The sequence below is a fragment of the Salmo salar genome, chromosome 14, assembly GCF_965601325.2.
Source record: "Salmo salar chromosome 14, fSalSal1, whole genome shotgun sequence".
Lineage (NCBI taxonomy): Eukaryota > Metazoa > Chordata > Actinopteri > Salmoniformes > Salmonidae > Salmo > Salmo salar.
The window spans coordinates 35,550,074-35,568,469 of NC_138304.1; the positions used below are offsets into that span (position 1 = coordinate 35,550,074).

An 18,396-nucleotide genomic window follows, 5' to 3' on the forward strand; every position below is an offset into this window, starting at 1 on the left:
CGAAGCCACGCCTGCTTTGACTTGGCTGTGTACATAGGATCGTTGTCCTGTTGGAAGGTGAACCTTTGCCCCAGTCTGAGGTCCTGAGCGTTCTGGAGCAGGTTTTCATCCAGGATCTCTCTGTACTTTGCTCCGTTCATCTTTGCCTCGATCCTGACTAGTCTCCCAGTCCCTGCTGCTGAAAAACCCATTCAGCAGTTAGTCGAGAAACCTTACCGCAGATAGTCTAGAACCTGTACTGCAGGTAGTCTAGAACCCTACTGCAGGAAATCTACATCAGGTAGTCTAAAACACAAAACAGCAGGCACTTTTCTAGAACCCATATAGCAGGTAGTCTAGAAACCTTAGAGGGTAGTCTAAAACCTGTTATAGCAGGTAGTCTATAATCTTTCCAGCAGGTAATCTAAAACCTTTACAGCAGGTAGTCTAAAACCTTTACAGCAGGTAGTCTAAAACCTGTTATAGCAGGTAGTCTATAATCTTTCCAGCAGGTAATCTAAAACCTTTACAGCAGGTAGTCTAAAACCTTTACAGCAGGTAGTCTAAAACCTGTTATAGCAGGTAGACTAAAACCTTTACAGCAGGTACTCTAAAACCTGTTATAGCAGGTAGTCTAAAACCTTTACAGCAGGTAGTCTAAAACCTGTTATATCAGGTAGTCTAAAACCTTTACAGCAGGTAGTCTAAAACCTGTTATAGCAGGTAGTCTATAATCTTTACAGCAGGTAATCTAAAACCTGTTATAGCAGGTAGTCTAGAAACTTTACAGCAGGTAGTCTAAAACCTGTTATAGCAGGTAGTCTAAAACCTTTACAGCAGGTAGTCTAAAACCTGTTATAGCAGGTAGTCTAGAATCTTTACAGCAGGTAATCTAAAACCTTACAGCAGATAGTCTAGAACCTTTACAGCAGGTAGTCTAGAATCTTTACAGCAGGTAATCTAAAACCTGTTATAGCAGGTAGTCTAGAACCTTTACAGCAGGTAATCTAAAACCTGTTATAGCAGGTAGTCTAAAACCTTTACAGCAGCTAGTCTAAAACCTGTTATAGCAGGTAGTCTATAATCTTTACAGCAGGTAATCTAAAACCTGTTATAGCAGGTAGTCTAGAACCTTTACAGCAGGTAATCTAAAACCTGTTATAGCAGGTAGTCTAGAACCTTTACAGCAGGTAATCTAAAACCTGTTATAGCAGGTAGTCTAAAACTTTACAGCAGGTAATCTAAAACCTGTTACAGCAGGTAGTCTAGAACATTTACAGCAGGTAATCTAAAACCTGTTACAGCAGGTAGTCTAGAAACTTTACAGCAGGTCATCTAAAACCTGTTATAGCAGGTAGTCTAGAAACTTTACAGCAGGTAGTCTAAAACCTGTTATAGCAGGTAGTCTAAAACCTTTACAGCAGATAGCCTAGAACCTTTACAGCAGGTAGTCTAGAATCTTTACAGCAGGTAGTCTAAAACCTGTTATAGCAGGTAGTCTAAAACCTTTACAGCAGGTAGTCTAAAACCTGTTATAGCAGGTAGTCTATAATCTTTACAGCAGGTAATCTAAAACCTGTTATAGCAGGTAGTCTAGAACCTTTACAGCAGGTAATCTAAAACCTGTTATAGCAGGTAGTCTAGAACCTTTACAGCAGGTAATCTAAAACCTGTTATAGCAGGTAGTCTAGAACCTTTACAGCAGGTAATCTAAAACGTGTTATAGCAGGTAGTCTAGAACCTTTACAGCAGGTAATCTAAAACCTGTTATAGCATGTAGTCTAGAAACTTTACAGCAGGTAATCTAAAATCTGTTATAGCAGGTAGTCTAGAAACTTTACAGCAGGTAATCTAAAATCTGTTATAGCAGGTAGTCTAGAACCTTTACAGCAGGAAATCTAAAACCTGTTATAGCAGGTAGTCTAGAACCTTTACAGCAGGTCATCTAAAACCTGTTATAGCAGGTAGTCTAGAACCTTTACAGCAGGTAATCTAAAATGTGTTATAGCAGGTAGTCTAGAACCTTTACAGCAGGTAATCTAAAACCTGTTATAGCAGGTAGTCTAGAAACTTTACAGCAGGTAATCTAAAATCTGTTATAGCAGGTAGTCTAGAACCTTTACAGCAGGTAATCTAAAACCTGTTATAGCAGGTAGTCTAGAAACTTTACAGCAGGTAATCTAAAATCTGTTATAGCAGGTAGTCTAGAAACTTTACAGCAGGTAATCTAAAATCTGTTATAGCAGGTAGTCTAGAACCTTTACAGCAGGAAATCTAAAACCTGTTATAGCAGGTAGTCTAGAACCTTTACAGCAGGTCATCTAAAACCTGTTATAGCAGGTAGTCTAGAACCTTTACAGCAGGTAATCTAAAATGTGTTATAGCAGGTAGTCTAGAACCTTTACAGCAGGTAATCTAAAACCTGTTATAGCAGGTAGTCTAGAACCTTTACAGCAGGTAATCTAAAACCTGTTATAGCAAGTAGTCTAGAACCTTTACAGCAGGTAATCTAAAACCTGTTATAGCAGGTAGTCTAGAACATTTACAGCAGGTAATCTAAAACCTGTTATAGCAGGTAGTCTAGAAACTTTACAGCAGGTAATCTAAAATCTGTTATAGCAGGTAGTCTAGAACCTTTACAGCAGGAAATCTAAAACCTGTTATAGCAGGTAGTCTAGAACCTTTACAGCAGGTAATCTAAAACCTGTTATAGCAGGTAGTCTAGAACCTTTACAGCAGGTAATCTAAAACGTGTTATAGCAGGTAGTCTAGAACCTTTACAGCAGGTAATCTAAAACCTGTTATAGCAGGTAGTCTAGAAACTTTACAGCAGGTAATCTAAAATCTGTTATAGCAGGTAGTCTAGAACCTTTACAGCAGGTAATCTAAAACCTGTTATAGCAGGTAGTCTAGAAACTTTACAGCAGGTAATCTAAAACCTGTTATAGCAGGTAGTCTAGAACCTTTACAGCAGGTAATCTAAAACCTGTTACAGCAGGTAGTCTAGAAACTTTACAGCAGGTCATCTAAAACCTGTTATAGCAGGTAGTCTAAAACCTTTACAGCAGGTAGTCTAAAACCTGTTATAGCAGGTAGTCTATAATCTTTACAGCAGGTAATCTAAAACCTGTTATAGCAGGTATTCTAGAACCTTTACAGCAGGTAATCTAAAACCTGTTATAGCAGGTAGTCTAGAACCTTTACAGCAGGTAATCTAAAACCTGTTATAGCAGGTAGTCTAGAAACCTTTACAGCAGGTAGTCTAAAACCTGTTATAGCAGGTAGTCTATAATCTTTACAGCAGGTAATCTAAAACCTTACAGCAGATACTCTAGAACCTTTACAGCAGGTAGTCTAGAATCTTCACAGCAGGTAGTCTAAAACCTGTTATAGCAGGTAGTCTAGAAACGTTACAGCAGGTAATCTAAAACCTCTTATAGCAGGTAGTCTAGAACCTTTACAGCAGGTAATCTGAAACCTGTTATAGAAGGTAGTCTAGAACCTTTACAGCAGGTAATCTAAAACCTGTTATAACAGGTAGTCTAGAAACTTTACAGCAGTAATCTAAAACCTGTTATAGCAGGTAGTCTAGAACCTTTACAGCAGGTAATCTAAAACCTGTTATAGCAGGTAGTCTAGAAACTTTACAGGAGGTAATCTAAAACCTGTTATAGCAGGTAGTCTAGAACCTTTACAGCAGGTAATCTAAAACCTGTTAAAGCAGATAGTCTAGAACCAATACAGTTGGCAGTTTTCTAGAACTCTTACACAGATAGTCTATAGTCCACACAGCAGGCAGTCTAGAACCTGTTAAATCTCTGTGACAATGGACAATAAAGTATTCTTCTTCATCATCTTCTTCTTTAGCCATGAGAACCTGCTTCTGTTGCAGGAGACCAGTGCTGTGCGGGAAGCGTTTTGTGAGTACCAAAAGGCAGGAGGGGGAACCATCAGAGAAAACACTACCCAGAGTATTGCCAGGGACCTGCTCTTCCTCAAACAGCTGTCCAAGGTACAGGTGTACACATCATAGAAGGGGCAGGGTACTATGTGGATGCCACCCACTCTGAGGACACCAGGAAAATGACAGTGGAGAAGGTGGGGAAGGTTTATGGTGTAGTATAGTTTGTGTCTTATGTGTACTGGCCTATTTGTAGGAGACAGTGTCTCAGTAAGATGCTTCCAATTGGCTTTGGTCAGCTGTCTCCCACCTGAAGGAGTTATGGCCAGTTTGTGTCCATTGTCTAATAGTTAGTTAGACTGCTGTGAGGATGGCAATCCCCCCGGGAGAAAATAGATAGAAGGGGGATGCAAAACTTGATGAGGCTAGTAATGCACAGTGTCGTGCAACTCAACATGCACTGCAGAAGACAGAGGAGGACTGTTAGTTTGGTCAGGTTTAAGTAGGGTGGCAGTGGTGATTAAGTAGAGTGAGGACAGGTGTGAAGGCAGATCAGCAATGTGTTGCAACTAATGCTGTTGAGGAGCTGTGTTCACGGCAACTAGTTAAAGTGTTGCATAAGGCTTGGAAACTGATTGGCAGTTAGTAACAGCTGGTGCTTGTTAAGTTAGTAGGGAGCTGCATTCAAGGAAACTACAGTACCGGTAGTTAAAATGTTGCATTCAAGTCTGGTCCTCTCTCCTGAATTTTTGTTAATTCTTATCACCATCAAAAACAAACAAGATTACCATCACAATAAACTTAAACAGGAGGCAGTCATATAATATAATTGGCTTAACAGCCAATGTGTATTACTTAACATTACTATTAAAATAGTACTCATTTATAGGAATGGGTCATTGCTTACAAGTTGCTAGCTACTGTATCCCATAAAGCCATCACTGAAAACCACATATTTAATCTAACTTCTGTGGTTTGGTCACTTCCTGTTCTTCAACAAACTCTAGCTGGACTGAAGACGACGAAGTTTTGAAAAATTACTGCTTTGCACAAGGGGGTGTTACGAGTCCACTGCGTTGTGGACGACCCCATTGAAATGAATGACATCCAGCGCAATGTAATGGAGTGCCTATGGTTAATGTGAATGACCTGTTTCCCACCTGATGTCTCTGTCCAGCTCACAGACATCATCGTCAGCGAGGTGCTCCAGGGGGTGGACGGGACCGAGATCGGCTGCAGCTGGCCAATCATGGACAGTGAGAAGAAGTTGCTGCAGGCCACTGCACACGCTCATATCGAGCTGGGCTGCCCAGTCATCCTCCACCTGGGACGGAACCCTGGCGCCCCACTGAGATAGTCTGCCTCCTGCAGGAGGCTGGAGAAGACATCAGCAAGACCGTCATGCCGCACCTGGACAGGTGAGGGTTCTCAGGACCCAGACTGGACTGGATATGGAGGGGGTGACAGGACTTATGATATGGCTATGGCTAAGAGTTTTTCCTGGTCAGGAAAAACTATGGGCCCTACATGGGTTTATAATATAGTATAAACTATTCTAATTATAAATCAAGCTTCTATATACCTGTTATGTTCAGCAAGGTAATAATGCTTATTGTGTAGTATTTTCATCTGCTGAAGACAACGGTACAGTAGCTTCTGTGATGCGGGACTGTAAATGATTTATAGTGGGGGTTTTCTAACACAGGACCATATTTGACAATGGAGAGCTGTTGGAGTTTGCTAAAATGAGGAATAACCTGGAGTACAACCTGTTTGGAACAGAGATGCTGAACTATGCCTATAACCTGGAGTACAACCTGTTTGGAACAGAGATGCTGAACTATGCCTATAACCTGGAGTACAACCTGTTTGGAACAGAGATGCTGAACTATGCCTATAACCTGGAGGTGGACATGCCCAGTGACAGCCAGAGAGTCAAACTGTGAGAACTCTTTATGTTGCTACCAAACAACCTACAGATTTAGGATCTTAATTTAACCCTGTTTCCCACAGCATGTGCATAATCCTGCAGGAACAGGAAATGTGAATTATTGTGTGGATTATAATTTATGGACATTTTTGTAGGGGTTGATATTTGTTTAGTTAGGACAAATCAAGTCTCAAAATGTTAAGTTGATATTACAAACTTTAGAAGCCTTTTAAAATCTCAAATACACTACAGGTTTGCATTTCCTGCAACTAAAAGGTGATCAAATGAAGATCCTACATCCTGCACTAGACAACCAACAGCTTAAAAGTTCTATGTGGTTGTCTCTATCTACTTCACGATACTTTACAAAATGTAAACAGCGAAATAACACCCATGTATCTGTTTCGTTGTGTGTGCATGTGCGTAAGTGCGAGTGTGGACCTCCCTCTCTCTAGTGTGGCGTTCCTGGTCCAGGAAGGTTATGAGGCCAACATTGTCATCGCCCATGACATCCATACCAAGAACCCTCTCACCAAGTATGGAGGCCAGATCTACTCATACATCCTGAAGAACATTGTGGCCAAGATGCTGAGCAGAGTGATCAACCAGACCCAGGTGGACAAGGCCCTCATAGAAAACTCTAAACGCTGGCTCACATTCAAACGAAGGATCAGAATCAGATCACCCAGAACAGAGCAAGGCTGCTCCGTAGGCCTTTGTCTTTTGTATCAGCTATTGAACACAGTAAAAAATGCTTTTATACATTTGTTATTACTTGCAAATCACCAAACATAACATGACGTCAGAAGTTGACACTTTTTATTCTTGCTACTTCGCTGTGATGTACTGAATTGAAATGTATTATGGAGAAGTAAACATGGGAAAAAATTGAATTGTTGAACATTCTGACAGCTGATTGAGGAAATTATTCAATTTATTTCACATAAGAGCTATGACTGAATCAAAGCTTCAATTAATGTTTGTAATTAATAATTAATACTGTAAGCAAAAAAACAAAATCATCCTGCTTGGCAGAGCGATCCTCAATACTATAGCCTTAGTCGCACAAACGGCCTCATTTCCATCCAAAATTCTCAGTTTGAAAAGAAATGGAAGACTACGTGTAAATGCGGCGGCAACACAATGTAATTTAACAAGACAAAGCCACAATTTCTGTCCAATCAAACTCAAGGACATGGTCTGCACATGATGCTTTACTTGTAAATATGGTGCTGATTAGTTTTATTGAAAGCAGTAACAGCTTTGTCAGTAGTAATGACATTTCACAAACAGTCTTTGTGATAAATAGTAGCATTAAAAAATATGTATTTCCCATTTGATATTTTTGTATTGCTAATAGAGATTAGGGTACCAAAAGGGCACTGACAGAGCTAACTCTTTCAACATGTTCTTAATCAGTATACTGGGCATTCAAAGCTTGTTAGATGAGTTGTTGTGATGCCACGTGGTGGGGTGGCTATGGGAGGGAGCTGATTGGCCGGTAGGTCATCCTGAAGGACATGGTCTCTCCTTCTGGGAACAGGTGGCATCACAGAGTGACTTCATCACATGAGCAATGACATCACAGCAGACAATACATAACCATTATGTCACTTCAGGACAGTGTGTGATAGGATTAAAACGTTAGGAAGTGCAGGTACAGTAGGAAAGTCTCCTGTGTTCTGATACATCACCAAATGGAACATTCAGAGGAAAAATGTGACCAAGGAATATTTTTCTACTATTCTCAATGCTCTGTTTAAATTAGAATTTACTTTTTGATTTTTTTTTTTTATAGAACAGGAATACAGAAATCATTAAAATAGTTAGATTTATTTTCTCTGATGGCATGTTTTTCTTCCAGATACTGGCTGTAGGCCTGATCAATCTTAGTCAAGCACTGAGCACTTAATTCATTATCCAGGAAAATGTTGAATTGGACAGAAGGCATTTATATACATTATGATCATGATAGCTATTTTACATTCATGCAGTAGTCTGATAAAACACCAGTAATGGTTAGAACAACACTGCAGTAAGTAACCCAAGGTAAAGTAAGAAGATGCAGACAGAAACACACCAATCATTACTTCCTGCAGTACACTTTTAATCACCTCTATGAGTTGCCTATGTTTTCCTATTCCATAGACTCTAACATGAACTGAGATGCGTTACAAGACCAATTGAAACATTAATTCATTGACCTAAAGACAAAAGCAATGAAGCATTAACACCATTCCTGTTTAACCTGTAGTACATAATATGGGCTTATACACATGCAACTTTCACTCATCTCCTTCCATGTTTCCACGTTTGCAAGTTCATCACTGGGCATTGCATAATGAGGGGTTTTACGCACGAAAGGAAAGGTCTATTTAAGCGTGTTAATGTTCACTTCTGCGTCAAGATCCCCCAGTCTCTCTGTAACCACATGTCTTCTTAACGACAGCGGTGTAACCGATCCAAAGGAGAGAATAATAGCAGATGAAGGTGCAGTGAACAGCCTAATGTAGAATATATGGTGTTCTGTTAATCGGCGTAGACAATGAAGCCGGAGAAGGTGCTGTACTTGTTGTTGTTGCCCCCGTGCGCCTTGCCCCCGTCCAGCTTGATGTAGATCTCATCGCCGGGCTCGAGATGCAGGACAACACTGTTGCTGGCATAATCGTAGTTCTGGTCGGCGTCTTGGGCGATAGCGCTCGCTCGCACCTGGAGAGCATTATTATTAGTCACAAATCTTTCTGATACCATGTTTTTGTTTATGTTCCGTTAACACAACAATCAATGTAGTATCATTTGGTCATGTTAGTGAACTGGAGTTTCAGTAATGAAAGGGGCGCAGAGCTGGAACTTCAACACCACTGACAGCGACGCTTTGATGAAAGCGGGATACGTGCGTAAAACGCAGTTTATGTGTGCGTAAAACTGTAGCCTAAGCTGTTTTATGTTTTGAATCCTAATAAACAGTTACATATTCATAGATGAGAAAGAAGTGTTATGTTTCAGTTTCATTTGATTGAACAAGTCAGTATATGGCTCACCTGGTTGTTCTTACAAAGATCAGCCCACATACTGGTGCCATCCCCGCCTCGCATCAGCACATGGTAAACGAAGAAGTAGATGCCCGGTATCGAGCAGGTGAATTTCCCCGTCATAGGGTCGTAGTGGTTGCCAAGGTTGGTGACTACGTCGTCAAATTTCAGAACTTCGTAGCCCTCGTGCTGTTTTTTCAGCCCGGCGTAGAAAGCTATCTTTGGAACCGTGTTGTATGTGGCTGCGCTTATGGCACCTGTGGCTCCGTTAGCTCCGGGCGTTCCGGGTAGTCCTGGCGGACCGGGCTCTCCTCTCTCCCCAGGTGGGCCGGCAGGTCCGGGTGGTCCTGGTTCGCCAAGAGGACCCCTAGGGCCAATTCTTCCTGTGCGTCCGGGCTCCCCTTTCGGACCTTGGATTAAGGTTGGTAGAGACTGGACCAAGCGGCTGTCTCTGATGGTATTGGCTTTGTCTGTGGCCGTGGACTTGGTCCCGTGGGGATCACACACCATCTGACAGGATCCGAGCATTTCGTACCGCGCGGATATCCCGGCGGAGTTGACCAGCACCGGAATCAGGATAACCAACACTAGCACCATGACTACTCCACAAACACCTGTCGCGATCATCCGCGTCCTACCGGCCAACCTCCAAAGTGGACGGTCTTCCAGTCTGCTTCTGGACGAAATCTTGCCGGATGAGAGGGATTCTTGTTGGCGGTGCACTTTAACGATCAGAACAATCAGACAATAACGAATAAATGTGTGTGCGTAATCTATACAAGGCAGACTGTTGAAATGTTGTCCCGCGTCCTTGTCTTGAAATAGTATTGATAAATTCAACTTTTACGCCCCACAAAGTCCATTATTCTTTCTCCTTTCCGCACCGGTATGGCTCAATAACATTACATTGGAGCCTTTCATTTGTATTAAACTAACACTCGCAATAGTTTATAGGTTTAGCATACACTTTCTGCCTACACTTTGCGCCAATTGGGATAAAGCATACACATACAAGTTCACCTGCCACCATGCTACGATGTCTTCGAGATGGTCACAGTGATTACCTTTTCGTGAATGTTTGGAGAGGGGAGGGGAGGAGGCTAGCTCTGATATCAGACGGATGTTAAGGGAAAGGTACTCGGGGGGGGGGGGGGGGGGGGGATTTTTGCAGTCTCATTTTTGAATGTCCACTAACGGAGTCATGTTGTTTGTAGAATGGCCTTTCTGGATGGCCACAGAGGACATCGGCTGTACGCTTGGTACCTGGTCACACCTCAGCTCCCCCTGTGTCCAATTAATCATTCTGGAGGAAATCAATAAAGTCAAAGAGACAGAGGGCATTTGGTGGGGGGTGGGTGTATGACCCCATATACATTGACAGATGAAATGACGGGATACCTCGGAATGATAACGCAATCAACTGAGAGACGTTTCATTTATTGAGGTTCAGATGTCAGATTCAGTCTTAGGGTGAGAAGTTAAACCGATGTCCTATCTCACCGTGGTAATTAAAGATCCCATGGCATGGATGTGAGGTAACTTTAGAACCACAGAAGGTGTGTCGGAGTGTTGTTTGACTGATGAAGAGCTAATTGGTGCAGTCGGGGAGGGATGACGATAGAACGTTGCCATGGGTTACCATGGGTGGTGTGGCTGCGGAGAGGCAGAGGAAAGACATATTTTGGGAAGAACGGCATTGCAACAACAATGCAATAGGGTGATATTGATAAGGTAAAACTGTACTGATAGAAGTTGTTTGTTTCTTCACTGTAGTTGTGTACATTACTGCAGACTTGGGCAGAAAATAGTTGTATTGTGTAGTTTATTTGGAAATACCAACTTTTAGAATACTCAAGGTAGTCGAATTTATATAGCATTTTAACTAAAAGGCAACTATTTTCTTTTATTTTCAAATACAGGTCTCTAAAATTTTAACAATTTTGGATACCTCTCAGAAAACCAAATAATAAAAAAATATTTACTTTATGGCTGCCAAATATTTAATGAAGAACCAAAAACGTCAACAGTTAGTTGAATTAGTCTAAATACTGTATATTATTATAAGCACATGGTTTGGAAGGCTCTTAGATATGAATCTTAACATAGCCTTAAGCCTAGAATGAAATACATGAGGGACATGGAATCACCTCAACATTAGAGTAGACTAACAAAATGACTAATACGTTCATAATGAGTGACATATCCAGTAACACTTGACATCCAGTTCTTATACATGTGTACTAACTTAGTGAATATTACAATAGCGACATTGTGGTTACATAGGACTTTGGAAATTGTTTTATGATTGCATAATAATAGAGTTATTACGTAAGTGGAATAAGGAACAGTCACTATTCCTCTAGTTACAGAAACACACAGCTCCTTCCTATGCAATTAAAATGTAATTACCAAAGTATTATGTAACAACATGCTGATAAAACCGTGCTCCAAAAGTAATTACAGTTTGATTACACAGGCACAAGAACAATTTAATGTTAAGTGTTAAGGAGAATGCTAACGGTAACAAAATATGGCTGTTAAGTGTTGAAAGGAAAAAAAATATCCCAAAACTGCCTTCTTGAGTCAACTACAGCTAAGGTAGGTTGAAAATCATGTTAGTTTGTATTCTGAGTAAACTATCCCTTTAAAGATGGCATGGTGTGTGTTTGAAACCTCCTCCCTCTGCAGCATTTTCAGATATCATACAATTTATTTCAGCTTTCAACCTTTTCAGTGGCATGTTGAAAGAGTCTTACGGTAGTTATGTGTCACAACTTATTTATACTTATCTGTACAAAATATAATTGGTTAATTGGTTTGACTTGATTAAATACACCTGGGGCAATGGACATTCAGGAGAATGGACATTTAGACATTTTCAGATATAAATGTATTGTGTAGATGAAATATAACTGTCAGAGAGATTGGAATAGTATAGGAGATTGTATGTTATCTCATTGTCACGCCCTGACCTGAGAGAGTCGTTTTTCTCTGTTTGGTTAGGTCAGGGTGTGACATGGGGTGGGCATTCTATGTGTTATATGTCTATGTTATTTTTGTATTTCTTTGTTTTGGGCCGAGTATGGTTCCTAATCAGAGGCAGCTGTCTATCGTTGTCTCTGATTAGGAATCATACTTAGGCAGCCTGTTCCCCACCTGTGTTTGTGGGTTATTGTTACTTCTGTGTGTGTACTGCACAGTGTGTTACGTTTCTTGCTGCGTACCTGTTTATTGTTTTGGTTTCCTTCAATAAAGATGTGGAATTACCGGAATGACAGGGAATTTGAAGATAGCACTCGTGACACTCATGAGATTCAGCCCTTCCATTAGTTAAAAGTTCCTGTGATCTGTATTCAAATAGTTTTGAAAAGTAGTCACTTTCTGAGATCTGTATTCAAATAGTTTTGAAAAGTAGTCACTTTCTGAGATCTGTATTCAAATAGTTTTGAAAAGTAGTCACTTTCTGAGATCTGTATTCAAATAGTTTTAAAAAGTCGTCTTTTTGGGATCTGTATTCAAATAGTTTTAAAGGGTAGTCTTTTTGGGATCTGTATTCAAATAGTTTTAAAGGGTAGTCTTTTTGGGATCTGTATTCAAATAGTTTTAAAGGGTAGTCTTTTTGGGATCTGTATTCAAATAGTTTTAAAGGGTAGTCTTTTTGGGATCTGTATTCAAATAGTTTTAAAGGGTAGTCTTTTTGGGATCTGTATTCAAATAGTTTTAAAAGTAGTCATTTTTTGGGATCTGTATTCAAATAGTTTTAAAAGTAGTCATTTTTTGGGATCTGTATTCAAATAGTTTTAAAAGTAGTCATTTTTTAGGATCTGTATTCAAATAGTTGTAGTCACCTCCAAAGTAACTATTTGTTACCCCGGAAAAATAGTTACTTTCCAAAAAGAATAGTTGAAACTACAGTTATCCCAGGTCTGCATTACAGTACATCACAGTGACATTACAGTGATATAGTAGCCTACTGTAGTCTAATTTAAACTCATGATCTTTTAGTCACACTGAATCACAGAAGGCCCATGCCAGCACAGGGGGGAAGAGGCCAGCCTGCAACAAGTGTTCACTGACTCAGCCTCCATATGTGGGTGTGTGGATACGTGCTCACGTGTGTGTGTTGTGTATGTACATGTACATCTATATGCAAGAATGTATACACAGTATGTCATGTGAACGTGCTATGTGTGTCTGAAGGTATCCAACCCAGAATGTTGTTCAGTTCATAAGAACCCCTTTCCTGTAGACTATTAAAAGATTCAGTGGGTAAGATGTAAAAACAAGGCTTAATGCTAAGCTTTGACAGGTTGTTTGGAGACTTCAGATTTTGCAATATGCAGTTCATTTGCAATCAGCCTGGGACAGTGGTGGGGAAGGGCTCCTTCGAAGGATGAATGAATAAAACATCAAGCCAATTGATCAAAATCAAGACTTTTTCAGTATTCTAACGAGAAATGAGGTGCGCTGTCAGTTCACCTAAACTTCTCGTTCTCAGTTAGTGAGACAGTTCCATGAAATATGAAAGACAGGTGGATAACCTGACTAGAGTGGCAAAATAGTATTCAATGCTGCCTGAGTCAATACAACTCTATATGCCTATAATAATTATCAAGGGGATAACATTGTAGTCTAAAGAATCTTGTCATTACTATTCCACATGTTTGGATAGCAAAATATACAATATATTCCTCACGTAAGGGGCCGTTAGGAATCTCATTCCAATGACACAAATGTCTGTGTGTCAAAGTTAAGATATTGATTAAATTAGTCATTTTATCAATTCATAATCTGTCCTGTTTGTTGGATGGCTGCATGTTTCAAAGGATTCTTGTCACACATTCTGCTCTTTCTGCAGAATCTCTTTGTAAACCTTTTTCTCTCCATACAACAGTGAATGGTAGATAGATAACGGTTCAACTCAGCAGGAAGGAGACGCAAGCGTGACCACACCACCACCCCCTCAAAGCGTGTCCTATACCAAAGTGTGTCCTGTAACTTACCAGGCTTGCTGATCAATGGTGGTTACATCACCTCTAGAACCTATCAAGTCTTATCACTGACTGAAATAGAAGCATCTCAAAAGCAAAATTACTGGTATTGGTCATATATTTAGAGAATGCATTTTGGGGTCTTAGCTGATTATGCACTCTGGCATTGAAAATGAGGTGCTACACAGACTTTAAAGTAGGCCTTCTGAAACAGACAGTAAAATGTACCTGGCACACCCTAACTGCAAAGGCATGTGACAGGTAGACACTAGACATAAACAAATCCCCCAAATGAAAAAGAGAGGATGGATTCTTAGAGGGCCACCGATCCATGCTTCACTTGCTGGTGACATCAGTGGGGCGGGGTGTCACACTCTCTGCCAATGAGATTGAGCGGTGGCGAGGAGCTTAGTGGCAAATGAGATGGAGGATTGTAAACACGCCAGGGGAGCACAGAGACACCGATCGATCAGGCCAGTCTGAGATTGATTAATTACTCTGGCTGCGAGAGGTTCTGAGGTGCTGCTGGAGTGACAGAGAAACCTGATCAGAAAAAGATAGATCACCTCCCACCAATCTCCACTAGCTCTCTCACACTTTATATTTGTTTACCCCTTTTATTAGGTTGAATGATAGGAATTATAGAATGATAGGTAGATTAGGTAGAATAATACATGTGTTATTCAAAAATGCAGAGTCATTGGGCTATCATGTTAACGTGTGATGGTAGAGGTTTATGAATGAGGAGGAAAAAAGCAAGTGGTTACATAAGACAATAAGGTTACTTAAGAAAAACAAAGGTGGTTGGTCGTGGTGGATGTGTAGAGGTATAACGCGAACGTCATCATGGACAACTTTAGCATTTTAGCTAATTAGAAACATAACATATCATACTCATTTGAGTGTCCCCGATTTTTGTATACTGTTTACATGTATGAGAGAGAGAGAGAGAGAGAGAGAGAGAGAGTGGCAAATAATACATACAGTACACAACAATTACAGGAAAAACACAAATCACAATCAGAAGTTAATTGCTTTCCCCTCTCATTCACTCTTCAAGTCATTACACTTCAGTTCAGTTCAGTAATCGCTCCACCACACCCTCTCTGATTGCAACATGAGTGGTGTCTGCATTTGGGTTTGGTCCTAGCTCTGACAGTAGTCACGTTTAGCAAACTACACTATCATCCGTCGCACATGACCTTGAATAAGCATGTACGAGAACAATGGAGTCCCTGATTGAAGATGAGTGTTAGGTCCAACAGTTGATCTGAGTTCCCACAATGCAACAGGCAGCACATATCTTAGCGCCGCTTTAATTGCACTAAAATGACAACATGCAGTGAAAGGAGAGGAAATCATAGATTGGGCCAGGTCTGTAGTACTAGAGGCAGAGAAACCGATACAGTGTCATCATGAGACAATTGCTAGTTAAGCTTGTGTTTTATTGTGTCCAAGAGCCTGCAATATAGAGATTTCTGTCATTTTGTATTGCTTTATAAAATAGTTTGGTAGTGGTTGTGAAAATGTTTTGAAGTTCATCTGTAAGTTAACATTATTACATGGTTATTACATGTTAATATTCAAAAGTATACATGTAGATAGTATGGCAAAGTAGGTTATGGTCAGATATAAGGATCAGATAATCCACTGGGAATCAAGCCTTATCTGAATTTGTCATATTTGAACAATAGTACTAGTATGTTGTTGACACCCCATTTCTCCACTTGTGAGTTAATACCATGTAGCTAAATGCCATCCAATATCAGGACATCTGCTGGACATGGAGAAAAGGCTTTCTGGACAGATGGTCCCCCTCAGTCTATCTCTCACTCAAATGATTTGTTTCAAACTTGTTGGCTTGATTGTTTCAATCACTTATTCACCCACTTGAATATCATGCATATCTGAATTATTATCCGAAAGAGGAGTTAACACTATAATGACAGAGATAACATTTTTGCTGTCTCTCAAGGAACGAAGATGTAGAACCGTGACTGTGTAAAATAAGCGCACCCAATTAAATTAGTGAGAATTGTGAGGGGCTGTGAGGGGAGATTGTAAGGGCTGTGAGGGGAGATGTAAGGGCTGTGAGGGGAGATTGTAAGGGCTGTGAGGAGAGATTGTATGGGCTGTGAGGAGAGATTGTAAGGGCTGTAAGGAGGGATGTAAGGGCTGTGAGGGGAGATGTAAGGGCTGTGAGAGGAGATTGTAAGGGCTGTGAGGGAAGATGTAAGAGCTGTGAGAGGAGATTGTAAGGGCTGTGAGGGGAGATGTAAGGGCTGTGAGGGGAGATGTAAGGGCTGTGAGGGGAGATTGTAAGGGCTGTGAGGGGAGATGTAAGGACTGTGAGGGGAGATTGTAAGGGCTGTGGCTGTGGGGGAGATTGTAAGGGCTGTGAGGGGAGATTGTAAGGGCTGTGAGGGGAGATTGTAAGGGCTGTGAGGGGAGATGTAAGGGCTGTGAGGGGAGATTGTAAGGGCTGTGAGGAGAGATTGTAAGGGCTGTAAGGAGGGATGTAAGGGCTGTGAGGGGAGATGTAAGGGCTGTGAGAGGAGATTGTAAGGGCTGTGAGGGAAGATGTAAGAGCTGTGAGAGGAGATTGTAAGGGCTGTGAGGGGAGATGTAAGGGCTGTGAGGGGAGATGTAAGGGCTGTGAGGGGAGATTGTAAGGGCTGTGAGGGGAGATGTAAGGACTGTGAGGGGAGATTGTAAGGGCTGTGGCTGTGGGGGAGATTGTAAGGGCTGTGAGGGGAGATTGTAAGGGCTGTGAGGGGAGATTGTAAGGGCTGTGAGGGGAGATTGTAAGGGCTGAGAGGGGAGATGTAAGGGCTGTGAGGGGAGATTGTAAGGGCTGTGAGGGGAGATTGTAAGGGCTGTGAGGGGAGATTGTAAGGGCTGAGAGGGGAGATGTAAGGGCTGTGAGGGGAGATTGTAAGGGCTGTGAGGGGAGATTGTAAGGGCTGTGGGGGAGATTGTAAGGGCTCTGAAGGGAGATTGTAAGGGCTGTGAGGGGAGATTGTAAGGGCTGTGAGGGGAGATTGTAAGGGCTGTGAGGGGAGATGTAAGGGCTGTGAGGGGAGATTGTAAGGGCTGTGAGGGGAGATTGTAAGGGCTGTGGGGGAGATTGTAAGGGCTCTGAAGGGAGATTGTAAGGGCTGTGAGGTGGGATTGTAAGGGCTGTGAGGGGGGATTGTAAGGGCTGTGAGGGGAGATTGTAAGGGCTGTGAGGGGAGATTGTAAGGGCTGTGAGGGGAGATGTAAGGGCTGTGAGGGGAGATTGTAAGGGCTGTGAGGGGAGATTGTAAGGGCTGTGGGGGAGATTGTAAGGGCTCTGAAGGGAGATTGTAAGGGCTGTGAGGTGGGATTGTAAGGGCTGTGAGGGGGGATTGTAAGGGCTGTGAGGGGAGATTGTAAGGGCTGTGAGGGGAGATTGTAAGGGCTGTGAGGGGAGATTGTAAGGGCTGTGGGGGGGATTGTAAGGGCTGTGACGGGGTATTGTAAGGGCTGTGAGGGGGGATTGTAAGGGCTGTGAGGTGGGATTGTAAGGCCTGTGAGGGGGGATTGTAAGGGCTGTGAGGGGGGATTGTAAGGGCTGTGAGGGGGGATTGAAAGGGCTGTGACGGGGTATTGTAAGGGCAGTGAGGGGGGATTGTAAGGGCTGTGAGGGGGGTATGTAAGGGTTAGAGAAAGACTAAAAGGTGGATAATTAAGAAAGGGGCTCTGCTCTGTCATGGATAATGAAGGCTGGCAGCTGCTGTGGAGTAAGGGCTGTGAGGGGAGATTGTAAGGGCTGTGAGGGGAGATTGTAAGGGCTGTGGGGGGGATTGTAAGGGCTGTGAGGGGAGATTGTAAGGGCTGTGGGGGGGATTGTAAGGGCTGTGACGGGGTATTGTAAGGGCTGTGAGGGGAGATTGTAAGGGCTGTGAGGGGGGATTGTAAGGGCTGTGAGGGGAGATTGTAAGGGCTGTGAGGGGAGATTGTAAGGGCTGTGAGGGGGGATTGTAAGGGCTGCGAGGGGGGATTGTAAGGGCTGTGAGGGGAGATTGTAAGGGCAGTGAGGGGGGATTGTAAGGGCTGTCAGGGGGGTATGTAAGGGTTAGAGAAAGACTAAAATGTGGTTAATTAAGAAAGGGGCTCTGCGTTGTAATGGATAATGAAGGCTGGCAGCTGCTGTGGAGAGAAGGAGGGAGAAAAATCTTTACAGACTAAAAGCTTGAGTTTTAATGGACTCACCCCAACTCCCTTTCCCACTCTGTAGGTATGGGGGCTCAGGAGGGCTGTCTGTATGGCTGGAGAGGAGGGGTTGGATGTATGGTTGAAAGGTGGTGCTGGCTGGTCTATTGTACGGTGGTTGTTGTGTACTGTGTAATGTAGGTAGTGGTGGAACATGATGTGCTTTTATCCTCTAGATCTGACAGACTCCGCAGGGGACAGACAGCCTCTCCCAGGGGAGTGTGTGTGTGTGTGTGTGTGTGTGTGTGTGTGTGTGTGTGTGTGTGTGTGTGTGTGTGTGTGTGTGTGTGTGTGTGTGTGTGTGTGTGTGTGTGTGTTTGTTCAGTA

At 42.2% G+C, this 18,396-nt stretch overlaps 1 protein-coding gene and 1 pseudogene across 1 annotated transcript; one reads left to right on the forward strand and one right to left on the reverse strand.

The window, feature by feature from the left end:
* Positions 1-3,805: 3,805 nt before the first annotated feature.
* Positions 3,806-7,383, forward strand: LOC106569353 (N-acetyltaurine hydrolase-like; annotated as a pseudogene).
* Positions 6,686-9,901, reverse strand: LOC106569356 (complement C1q-like protein 3). Its single transcript, XM_014140654.3, has 2 exons — positions 8,852-9,901; positions 6,686-8,519 (listed from the first exon to the last, which is right to left on the reverse strand). Exons 1-2 carry the CDS (start codon positions 9,467-9,469, stop codon positions 8,340-8,342), a joined length of 798 nt encoding a protein of 265 aa, XP_013996129.1. The 5' UTR covers positions 9,470-9,901; the 3' UTR covers positions 6,686-8,339.
* Positions 9,902-18,396: the final 8,495 nt, after the last annotated feature.

Bases quoted from the DNA above. Each gene is read 5' to 3' on its own strand.
- LOC106569356 (XM_014140654.3), bottom strand. From the start codon at position 9,469: ATGATCGCGACAGGTGTTTGTGGAGTAGTCATGGTGCTAGTGTTGGTT. The intron at 8,520-8,851 runs GTGAGCCATATA...AATGCTCTCCAG, and splicing joins ATCTTTGTAAGAACAACCAG to GTGCGAGCGAGCGCTATCGC.